General features: G+C 33.5%; 1 protein-coding gene across 1 annotated transcript; it reads left to right on the forward strand.

Moving 5' to 3' along the window:
- Positions 1–3,337, forward strand: LOC108480207 (scarecrow-like protein 33). Its single transcript, XM_053027056.1, has one exon. The coding sequence runs from the start codon at positions 706–708 to the stop codon at positions 3,013–3,015; it is 2,310 nt and encodes a 769-aa protein (XP_052883016.1). The 5' UTR covers positions 1–705; the 3' UTR covers positions 3,016–3,337.
- Positions 3,338–13,276: the final 9,939 nt, after the last annotated feature.

The raw sequence follows: 13,276 nt of genomic DNA on the forward strand, positions 1-13,276 counted from the left end.
TCTTAGAACATGGTTTAACTGTTTGAAGTTTTGAGTTCCTAAGAATTATTGGTTTTAAGACACAAGCCGTGTTAAACCTGTTCCGCACATAAAGCTCGGCTGTCCCACCTTGTTGACTCGTGGTCTGAGAGTGAACAGTCGCAACAACCTCCCATTGGATGACACCAAATTACAAGCCAATTGCAATCGGGGATCAATCACTCCCCCCCAAGAAAAGAGGCCACCAATGTCACCGTCATGCTTGGACGGTGCAGTGACATTGCCACTTGCGTCCTAGTATTTTTCACATAAATGCATTTTATTTATCTTACAAATAAAAAAGTTGCTTTGTCTTTTTATGCCGGGGAACTTTCAAGATGAAGACACTTTCTTTTTCTTCAATACAATAAATAAATAAAAAGCTACCTCCTTTATTGCAGCTCCTCTCTAGTTCCGAGGTTTTTCTTCTCTGTTTTCACTCTGGTATGAACAAGCTTTTTTTTCCTTTTGTGTTGGAATTTTAGTTGGTTTTTGTTTTCTTTTTTACAAGGTTTCTTGTTGTAAGCTTCTTTGTGTTAGTTTATGGGGAAAGATCTGATTTTTTATTGTTAGTCTCCAAATTTTGATAGGTTTCTCTATATGAGTTTTTTTTTCCGTTGCTGGGTTCTTCATAGAAATTAGAGAGAAAACCCTGTTTTGTTGTGGTTGTAAGTTTGGCCTGTAATTATGGGTTCTCATCTCACTGGATTCCCTCGCACAGTTAATGGTTTCAAGATTAGTGACGGGTATCTTTTGCCTAATCCAAATGTATACCCAAAATTTGAAATTTCTGATGGGATTGGATCAAATGACCAATCTTTAGATTTCAGCTCTCTAGGTGTCCCATTTTTACCTTCTTTAGGTTTGGGTGATTCTAGCTTTGCTTCAATTTTGAGCATGGGCAGCATGGGTAAAGAGGGAGATACTTTTTCTCCGACCGATGACACTGATGTCTCGGACACCGTTCTTAAGTACATAAGTCAGGTGCTTTTGGAAGAGGAAATGGAAGAGAAGCCCTGCATGTTCCATGACTCCTTGGCTCTGCAAGCTGCAGAGAAGTCTCTTTATGAAGTTCTTGGTGAAAGCTATCCTCCTCGAGATCAAGCTCCTGTTTGTGTCGATCCAAGTGTTGAGAGCCCGGATAACTGTTCTTTTGGTACTTCCAGTGATCATAGCATTCATAGTGGCTCTAGTTCCTGTACTAGCTATACGATTGAGTCTCAGTGGAATGGTGATTTTAGCGAAAACAACAACAGACCGTCTTTGTTACAAACAAGCATTCCTGAAAACTTTGTTTTTCAGTCTACTGTGGATCCGGGTTCACGGTTTTCATCTCATTCTCAAAATGGTAGTGCTAATAATGGGAATGGATTCATGGGATCTCCTGCGAGTGAGTTTTTAGTTCCAAATTATTTTAGTCAAAGTGAATTAGCATTGCACTTCAAGAGGGGTTTTGAGGAAGCTAGTAAGTTCCTACCAAAAGCTAATCAACTGAATGTCGGTTTCAAGAGCAATGCATTGACTTCAGAGTTGAAGCAGAAGGCTTCAAACACGGTAGTCAAAGTGGAGAGTGACAGGAAGGAGTGCTCACCACCTCGTTTGATCAGAAAGAAGAGTCATGAACGAGAAGATGAAGATTTAGAAGAGAGGAATAACAAACAGTCGGCAGTTTTGGGGGACGAGAGCGAGCTATCAGACATGTTCGATAAGGTGTTGATTTGTGCTAGGAGAAGAGGGCAGTCTTCTTCATCCACTGCGGATGAGACTTTGCCGAATGGACCGAGCAAGACGCTGCTGCCGAATGAGCAAACAAATGGATCCAATAGTGGGAAGGCGCGTGGCAAGAAACAGGGTAAGAAGAAAGTAGTGGATTTGAGGACTCTCCTGATCTTATGCGCGCAAGCTATCACTTCCAATGACAATGTGACTGCTAAGGAACTGATAAAGCAGATTAGGCAGCATTCTTCGCCCTATGGTGACGGGTCTCAGAGATTAGCTCATTACTTTGTTGACGCCCTTGAAGCACGCTTAGCTGGCACTGGAACTCAAATTTATACCTCTCTGGTTGCTAAAAGAATGTCAGCCGCTGATATGTTGAAAGCTTACCAAGTTTATATTTCAGTCTGCCCATTCGTGAAGGTGCCTATTATTTTTGCAAACAACTACATTTCGAAGGCAGCAGAGAAAGCAACAAAGCTCCATATCATAGACTTTGGTATTTTTTATGGTTTTCATTGGCCTGCTTTAATTCACTGCCTCGCAAACAGACCTGGTGGTCCTCCAAAGTTACGCATTACGGGAATAGAGTTTCCCCACCCTGGCTTCCGGCCTGCTGAAGCTGTGCAGGAGACGGGGCGACGATTGGTAAAGTATTGTGAACGTTACAATGTTCCGTTTGAGTACCATGCTATAGCTCAGAAATGGGAGACTATCCGAACTGAGGACCTCAAGATTAATTCTGATGAAGTTATTGCTGTCAATTGTCTCTGTCGATTTAGGAACCTACTCGATGAGACAGTAGTGTTAAATAGTCCAAGGGATACTGTTCTGAAATTGATTCGGAAGATAAATCCAGATGTTTTTGTTCATAGTGTTGTTAATGGATCCTACAATGCCCCCTTTTTTGTCACAAGATTCCGGGAGGCACTCTTTCATTTTTCTGCACTGTTTGACATGTGTGAGACAAATGTCTCTCATGAAGATAACATGAGGTCGATGCTTGAACAGAAGTTTTACGGGCGGGAAATTATGAATATCGTAGCATGTGAAGGCACAGAAAGAGTAGAGAGACCTGAATCATATAAACAGTGGCAGGTTCGTAACATGAGGGCTGGGTTTGTGCAGCTTCCGTTAAACCCTGAACTTATGAAGAGAGTGAAAGAGAGGGTGAAGGCACGCTACCACAGTGATTTTATGGTTGACGTGGATGGCCGGTGGATGTTGCAGGGATGGAAGGGTCGAATCATCTATGCATCTTCTGCTTGGATACCTGCATAAGATAATAACTACTAGCAGAGGGCCAACTAATGGAGGTGTGTCCACTTTAGAGACAACTTACTGCCATCGTCATTATGCCGGGAAGTGACATCGAGCTTAGGACTGCATAGCTTTTGTACATCGGCCCTTTGGCGCCTTTGACCTATTGTTGTACCCTAATGTAGTTAGTATAACTCCAAAGATGAAGATGATACAGTACTATAATTTATCCATAATCCATGGCCTGGGTTCTTACAGCATAGAAATGGTGGCAGTGGCTGTTCCTGCTAGCTTTTTTTTTTGAAATAAAAGATTCATGTCAACAGTTTCTGCTAGAATTAAACTATAAGCAAAGTAGAATCAACTAGACACATGGTTGAAGAGATGAGAGGATTTGGTCTCTCGGTGTGAGACATAAGCAAAATGAAATCGAGTAAAATGAATGGGATTAATGGAACTGGTATGAATAATTTAATCAGTGGGGATAATGTTCAATGTATGAGGCAGAAATAAGGGTGATTGGCATATATTTTAATGCAAAGAAAGATTATTTTGAAAGTTAAAAAGAGGATCTTGCTGTGAAGAGGAAAGGCTATCTAGAAAGCCGCAATATACAAACATACACATACAAATAGGTTGATGTGGTTAAGTGGGAATCAAAGCATTATGGTGATGATTAAAGTTGTATACAAAAAGTAGCATCAGATTCCTTGTTGATCCTACCAATATCAAGAAGAAAAAGCAAGCATTTTAGGTTAAGTTAATTGAAATATATGTGTACACACAAATAGGTGGTGATGTAACCCTAGGCTTTAGAACAATCAAAGTTATAGTGGGATCTTTATACTAAATGTATATATAAGTAATGTTAGGACACACAAAAAGGAAATTACAATTTGTTGGCATAGTTCTCTTCTTGCCATTTGTCATAGTGAAAAGATGACACATGTAATGGAAATCCTTAACCAATTTGCTAAATGTATTTAATTTAGAATTTGCTAAACATAATAAATGATCAATAATTATTCAGGTTAACGTTATCCATTATGAAATATTTTCAACAAAGTGTATACACAAAATTGACAAGTAGGCTTAGGTGGCATAGTTTAAATGTTTTCGTTTGACACCATATAATTAAGCATATTAATGAAACAAAAATAGAAATTGGCATAAATATAGGTGCTTTAATATACAAATAAAAATTATTTAAGTAATCTTTCTATTAATATAAACTAAAATTAAAATACTAGGTAAGGATTTACATATGGTCAAATATACAATTTAAATCATAATTTCATATTTTCATTATTATCATAAACATAAATATTTTGAATCCATATTTATATTAATTATAATATTTTAAAACGTAAATTAAGGGATTGTATATTAATTTTAATTATTTTTGTCAAAATATTGAAATAAATCTAATATATACACTCTAAGTTAAATATTTTAGACAAAAAAAAGCTTCTATATTTGACAAGTGCGATTATATTTATACGATATATGTATATTTAATGTGTGAATTTTTTTATGGGTCATGTTAAGTGTAATGTTTTAGTGTAAAAATGAAATCAATATTTTCTACCTCAAAATATGTTTGAATATTATATACATAGTATGACAACAAATATATATTAAAAAAAACAATCCCTTTAAATATCATTTTCTTAATTTTTAATATTCAGATAATATCAAATATAACTTCACATATTTATAATTTAAAAATAAAAAAATTAAGAGAAATTGAATAAAAATAATTTAAGGATGTTCGGTAATTAATATTTTTTGAATAATTTCACATTACTCACCTTATAAATAGTGAACTTACATACGGTTTGCACACACTTTTATTTTATTTTATTCTTCACTCAAATATTTTATATGTGAAAAAATTCTCGAAGGATAAAACCATGAGTAAAGATAATTTTATTAAAACGGTAAGAATGAAGAGTATAAAAGATTAAGATAAAATTAAATCTCAAAACTCAAAATAATAATCTCAAAACTTAAATATAAAATTCTTTAAAAGTTTGTAAAAGTTAATACCTAAATATGTAGTAAATAAGTGTAATCAAAATTTAAGTGAAAAACTAAAAATAGAATTTAAGCGAGAAAAGAAAAGTCAAATTTATGAGACATAACTCCACATAAACTATCAAGATTTTAAAAATTAAAATTTTATTTTATTTTGTAATTTTTCAATCATATTATTTCTAAAAGGTTACAGATTTTGCAGCAAATTTTAATAAATAAATGTAATACATTTTAATTGATATATATATAACCAAATCCAAACATTCTACAAGATAAAAAAAAACTGATTAACATCTAAAACATCATACAAGAAATACGTGATTATTTAACAATAATACTCCGTTTGTTTGTCAGTAAAATATTTTTCGGAAAATAATTTCTGAAAAATGATTTACTTTTCTGGAAATGATTTACTTTTCTGGTGTTTGGATGAATCTATGTAAAATATTTTCTATTGTTTGGCGATTTCAAAATATTTCATAAAAGTGCTTTAAATTAAACAAATATATATTTAAGAATTATTAGTTTTTCATTGTTTAATTGAGTTTATTATATATATATATATATATATATTAATTTTATAATAAGATAATATTTAAATATTTTTCATCTATTTTATTATTTCAAAATTTTAAATTTTATACACTCAAAAATATTGTGATTTTATTTTATTTTAATAACATATTTAATTACAATTATTCAATTGAGATTACTTATTTATATAGTTAGATATTTTATTTTATTTTTATTTATTTATTTATAATTTTTTATTTTATATAATTAAGTATTCAAATATTACACCTCGGGTTATTTGACACTTGGAAAATTTAATACAAAAATCCAAAACCATAAAATTCCAAAATCATAAAAGAAAAAATAACGAGCACAAAAAAAAAAAAAGACAAACAAGAATTTAAGCTACATAACGCAACATCAATTTTTGACTCAAACCTTTAAGGTCACTTGAGCGTGGTGCGGTGAAATTGTGTCACCATGATTATCCGAACATCATGCACTACTCCAGTAACATGCAAAATGTGCCGAAATGAGGGTTCCAAACAAACCCTTCATCTGTTTTTGGACTGAAAAATAACATTTTGAAATGTACCAAGGACTTTTCTCCTTCATGTTTTCCTCTATTTGGCATTTTCCTCCATCCTCCATCCTCTCTCCGTTTTCTGCTTCTTAAGCTTTTGCTGGTTCCACCAGGGGAGAAGGAGAGGTTTCTATTTGGGCTTCAATGGTGATATTACCTAATCTTATACCCCAATAAGTGTTTGTAACATTAATTATGTTTATGATTAAAAAAAAATCGTGAAGGGACTATACCGCAGAAAACAAAAAGTACCAGAACTATTTGTACAATTTGACCACATAAATAAGGTCCTCGCATTTCAAACCATGAATTTAACGCTTGGCCATATACTGTTATAACAGCCTGATTTTAGCTAAATCGGAACAGTGGTTTCGATTCCACAAATCCGATGTTGAAAAATTATTTTAATATTATTTTTAGTATTTATAGCATGTGATTATATATGTGTGAAAATTTCGTGAGCTAATTTTATCGTTTAATAGCTCAATTTGAGAAAAAAGACTAAATCGCGTAAAATATAAAAGTGACATTCTATATGTTAAATGTGCTTAATTGCCATGGCTTATTAAATGGGAGGTCCTTATGTTGTAATTAGACCATTGATAGTGGGAATCGACATAAATGGGCATAAATTTGATGTTTATTAATGTTTGAAACCAAGATCAAATTAGTAAATTAGTAATTAACATATGTTTTAATTAAACAAAACAAATTCATTAATTCATTCTCATCTTTTTACAACTGAAAATGAGAAAAGAAGATAGGGTTTGAAGCTTTGGAAATTTCGGCACTTGCATAGCTTGATTTAGGTATGTTTTTAGCTCGATATTTGATGATTTCTATGTTTTTGTGATTGTTGCTTTGAGTACTAGCTAGCTCATGCCCTAATTTTTGAAAGTGTTGATGCTTTTGAAAGTTTCCATTGATGAATTCATGTGTTTTTGGATGTTTGATGATGAATTATGAAAGCTTAGTGATATATATCTAAGTTTTCTAAAGTGATTTTGAGCGAAAATGCCTAAATAGGATTAATTTGTTTAAAGTGTAAATTGAGGGGCTAAATTGTGAAATAAATGAAATTTTTGGGCTGCTAGAGACTTACATGAAATTCGAATAGGCTTGGGTGTAATGAAATTTTATGAATTTTTATGAATTTTGTGTATTTGTGTAATAGGGACTAAATTGAATAAATGTGAAACTTTAGGGGCTAAAGTGAAAAATGCCCAAATATGTGTTTGTGGACTAAATTGAATGGTTTGGTGAATAAATGAGTTAATTTTGAATGTGTTTAGATCAAGAACGAAAGAAATCGGATTTAGATCGAGGGAAATCGAAAGTTGTAGAATAGTTGACCCGATATGTCAATCCCTAATACGAGGTAAGTTCATTTGCAAATAAATTTCTTTAAATTGAATTATATGTGTTTATTTGTCGTTGAAATGTTATAAATGTTGAATGAACAATTATGAGCAAGAATCGATAGAGTTACGACATCCGAAAGTCCTATACGAACCTTAGGAATAGTATAGGATACGAATGTCCTGACATTAGGTTATCGAGATGTGATTACATGTAAGACCATGTCTAGGACATTGGCATTGTATTGAGATTAAGTGTAAGACCATGTCTGGGACATTGGCATCATATTATGATTTCGTGTAAGATCATGTCTGAGACAGTGACATCAATATATGATAACATATAATACCATATCTGGGATATGGCATTGTGAGAGCTTATGTGATTTCCAAGTATCCTTAACAATTCTGAATGGTTCAATGGGCAAAGTCAAGTCGAGAAAGATGTGTGAATAAGTTAAATGACTTAGGTACATATAAGATTCATATGAGCATTGAATAGGAAAATATTTGATGAATTCAATTATGATATTGGATATGTGTATCATGAAAAAGGTTTTTGAATTTGAATGTATATTTAGATGTGCTTATTCATATCTTACTTAATTGATGGAGATGATATTGATTCAAGAGATGATTTATTTGTATATGGCTTACTAAGCTTTTAAAGCTTACTGTGTTTATTTTTCACTATTTTATAGATTATCGAAGCTAGATCAGACTCGGGGATCATCAGGAAAACATCATCGCACTATTGATCTCCTAGTTGGTACTTTTGGAGCTTTGTATATATAGTATATGACATGTATAGGCTAGTGTCATCTTGGTATGTTTTGAGTTATGATTTTAGCCATGATATTTGGTTTGTAAATGTTGGTGTGTATAGCCATTTAAGTTGGCTTAAATTATATGTTTGATAGATGATATATGTGATGTATATAATGCCTTGTGTTTTGGCATTGTTTGCCATGGTTGTTGATATGACTAAATGGTTGCTTATTTGGTTAGTTATTAATGCTTGAGGAATGGTATATTATGGTATGATTTATAGATGAGAAAATGATATGTTTGAGAGGCATGATTTAGTTGATGGAAAGGTGATAAAAATACATTTAGAAGTTCTGTAAGTTTGATGATTTTGGCATATTGAATTGCTATATTTTTTAATATAGAACTGAGTAGTTGAAATGGTTGTGGATAGATGGCATGTTATGTGTATGGAATAGCATGTTTTGGTTGCTAAAATATGTTTTGAAATGGTACCAATTTGGTTGTTATTTGTGCATGAGTGAAGGGTGGTAAATTGGCTTTACAAATGGTTTATTTTTGTCCACATGGGTAGAGACATGGGCGTGTGTGATACACGGTCATGTTACACGATCGTGTGTCCCCTGGGGTACCCTTTCTAATTAAGTCAGTATACTTTACATGTTTGACACGGCCTAGTCACACGGGCGTGTCTATTGGCCGTGTGTGGCACACGGGCTGGCACATGAGCGTGTGACTGACTGTGTGACCCAAGTCAGTAACCCCTCCAGTTTTCCCACGGCCATGGCACATGGGCATGTCCTCGGCTATAACACCCCTTACCCGTATCCAACGCCGGGACAGGGTTCGAGGCGTTACCGGACTTAAACATTCACAACATGCAAAACTGGGCCACAAAATTTTGCCCAAAATTAAAACATCTCAAACACATGCATATCGTCCTTTATACAGGCCTTCGAAGCCTATAACATACATCGGGTGGTTCGGGACTAAACCAAAAACTTTGAAAATCTTTAGGCAACTTAACAAATTTTCTTGCTTTGGAGAGTCACACACTCGTGTGGGTTGACCCGTGTGGTCATACACGTCCGTGTGGCTTGGGACACGCCCGTGTCCTTAGCTCGTATAACTATCTATTTGTGACATCAGCAACCGTTTAAAGGAACACAACCAAGGCACACGCCCGTGGCGAGAGGCCATGTCCTCCACACGAATGAAACACACGGCCGTGTCTCTACCCTTGTGGTCAAAACTTAGGCTAATTTTCAAGCCTTTTTGTCATTTTCACATGCACACATATACATTTGACCTTGTCATCTTATTAATCACTTATACCATTATGTTATGGTTATTTACTTATACATCAACATCCATGTTCAGGGCACTAACAACTTATTACCATATCACACAATTATTCCGTGACCATGACCGCCTCAAACGGTCCTAAGGCATTCATCGTGTACATATGCCATATACTTCTCATACATAGTGAATAAGCACAATCACATAACCACATCACAAGACATTAACACATATCATGGATAAATAAGCTTACAAGCCAAAATCATTATAAGCCACATCTCATGGCTATAAACAACAAATCAATATAAGCCAATACATTTGGCTAATCACAACAATATTCATCATAGAAAAACTAAGTCCTTATACATGCCACTCACTTGAAAACATTTAACATACCCATGTCAATACTTCAAGGGTAATGGCTCGATAGTGTGATACTGCCTCCGACGATTCTCCAACCCCGAGTTGACCTGAAAAAACTAAAGAAATGGAAAGGAGGGAGTAATATTTACGCTTAGTAAGCTCGCATGAAAATAATAAGCAATGCGATAACATGCTATTTTCATATTCTTTCTATTTATTCAAATTCCAGCTAAGCTGTTTTCTCGAGTTATAGTCATTAAATTATTTATATCTGAAGCTACGGAATTCAAAATTAAGATCCGTTAATTTTAACAGAAGCTAGACTCATATCTATTATTACCATAAAATTTTAAGAATTTTTGGTCTAGCCAATAAGTACAGTTTATTATTCAAAGTCTCCCCTATTTTTCTGTTTGACAGCTTCAACCTTTCTTCTCTTAAATTTATTTATCTCATAATATAAGGCTAGGATAGTGTTCTCGTCTATTTCTCTTGAAAATAGACTCATTAATAATTTCAAGAATATGAATTAAAACCCATGATAATTTTTGTATAATTTTTAATGATTTTCCAAAGTGGAGACAGGGAAGCCTGAAATCACTCTGACTCTGTCTTGTAAAAATTCAAATATCTCATCATATAATATTCATTTGCTTACACCGTTTCCTTTATCTAAAACTAGACTCGATAATATTTAATTCCATTTTTATTCAGCCTCTAACTCAATTTATATTATTTTTAGTGGATTTTCAAAGTTGGACCACTGCTATTGTCCTAATCTGTCTTAGTGCAACATAATGATAACCATCACAAGTTTGTCATAAAAATTATTCTCATAAATACCATTCATTCATTTGCACTCTTATCACAAGTGCACTTCATTTCACATGTCAAACACATACTCATGGGTTTTGGGTACGTACCTATGCTATCTCTTAGCACAACCACTCATTCAAATAGGACAATCATACGCATCATACTATTATCAACTAAGCATAGATGAGTTTATCATGCCATTTTTCTTTATATCACTTTGTATGTCATTAACTGTTGAATTATTGAATTTTCGATGGAACTTTCCTTTTCCAGTTGTACACTCGAGGTGTACGTTTCTTTCTGAGTGGTACACATAAAGTATACCTTTCCTTTTCATATGGTATACACAAAGTATACCTAACCTTTCCAAGTGTACACACAAAGTGTACATAACCTTTTCAAGTGTACATACAAAGTGTACATAACCTTTTCAAGTTTCAAGTTGTACCATTTGAGTACATAAGTCCTTTTCAAGTATTACCCTTTCGGGATATATTTCCTTTTCATAATGAGATCAAAAGATTATCCTTTAGGGACAACCTTTATTGCAACATATGCAAGATCTCATATTCACAGTAATCACCTGTCCAATCGGAAATCAATATTCAAACGGATTCATGCACCATTTCATCATTTATAGAAGTCATAAATCAATATTTATTTATTACATGTACTTACCAATTACAAATCATGATGCACATAATTCAACAATCAATTAAACACATTTACATGCTTAGTTTAGTTATATGAACTTACTCATTTCATTTAAAATATCATATTCCACCAAATTTCTATTAACATCAAATTCAATATATTTATAGCAAGAAATATTTTGTGTATAACGAAAATAAGATGAATAATAGGCTTATTAAATCACACGAACTTACCTCGGATTCAGAAACGATAATTTACCATTTTAGTCCATAACCTTATATTTTTTCGATTTAAGCTCGAATCTCGATTTCCTTGATCTATAATATCACATTTAGCCTATTAATTAGTCACATTATTCATATGGGTCAAAAAATCATATTTTTACAAATTTTCATTTTGAACCCTAAACTTTCACATATTTGCACTTTTGCCCCAATGCTCGCAAAATGATTTTTATTCAATTTCCTTACATTTTAAGTCTAGCTGAATCATTTTCATAACTATGGCAGCCTCCAATTCCCACTAAATCACCCTTTTATGACCAATTTTACAACTTTTACAAAACGGTCTTTTCGGACGTTTTCATCGAAAATCGCTTAGTAAAAGTCGTTTAATTAACACCCAACACTCATTTTCTACCATTAGACATCAAAATACAAGCATGTCACTCATGGGTAAATTTTAAAACATAACCCTAGCTCAAATTAATGGTAGAAATAGGTAAATTGAGTTACCGGGACTTTAAAAATGTAAAGAATATTAAAAACGGGATTCGAGATCACTTACAAATGAGTTTGGAAAGCTTGAACAAAACCCTAGCCATGGTGGCCTTCAAAATTTCAGCCAAGGCATGAAAATGAAGAAGATGACATCTTTTTTTCATATTATTTTGGCTTTTATTAGACAAATTACTAAAATACCCTTAATGAAAAACAATTTAAAACATACCTAACCATATCCATTTTTGCCCACAACTTAATTAATGGTATAATTACCACATAAGGACTCCAAATTTTAAAATTCATGACAATTGGACACCTCTAATATGTAGAACTCAACTTTTTCTCTTTTTACAATTTAGTCATTTTTACTAAATTGAGTGCCCAAACGTCGAAATTTTCGAACGAAATTTTCACGAAATCATTTCTTGAAATAGTATACCATAAAAATATAATAAAAATGAAATTTTCCTCATCAGATTTGTGGTCCCGAAACCACTGTTCCGACTATGCCCAAAATCGGGATATTACATCGGTCGTATGGTGCAAGTCAGTATGTATGCTCTGTATTCACACGGCCTGTGACACAGGCGTATCTGGTGGTCGTGTGAGGCATACGGCCTGTTCACACAGGCATGTGACTTTTAAATGTTGGAAAATTTTATAAGTTTCTCAAAGTTTGTATATGTTATCGGTTTAGTCCCGAAATACTTCTAAGCATGTTTTAAGGTCTCGTAGAGCCTTATAAGGGACAATGTGAATGTTTTGAATAGATTTTGATTATGAATGCACAAATGTATGTGAATGAGATGTATTATCCGATAATGCCTCGTAACCCTATTCAAGCGACGGATACGGGTTAGGGGTGTTACAACTGTACTTGAACTATCAACAAAATACCAGTCAAGGGAATTGATCCCATTGATGAAAAAAGTCTTCTACTGTACATTATTTCATCGTATCAACTTATAACTATACAATGCGTATTTCCCAATGCTACCAAACCAGAGCAATGAAGTAGAAAATGCCAAAAACATCAACTCCTTTATACAAAAGCATTATACTCAACTGTTGTAACTTCTTCCCTGAATCAGTTGTCCTTCAACTTATAAACCGTGTCAACATATTCTTCAATGTCCCAAAGGAAAGAACCAAAGGCGAAAGCTTCC

The sequence above is a fragment of the Gossypium arboreum genome, chromosome 1 (genome assembly GCF_025698485.1).
Source record: "Gossypium arboreum isolate Shixiya-1 chromosome 1, ASM2569848v2, whole genome shotgun sequence".
Lineage (NCBI taxonomy): Eukaryota > Viridiplantae > Streptophyta > Magnoliopsida > Malvales > Malvaceae > Gossypium > Gossypium arboreum.

What these genes read in the sequence shown, in the direction of transcription:
- LOC108480207 (XM_053027056.1), top strand. Translation starts at nt 706, where the DNA reads ATGGGTTCTCATCTCACTGGATTCCCTCGCACAGTTAATGGTTTCAAG.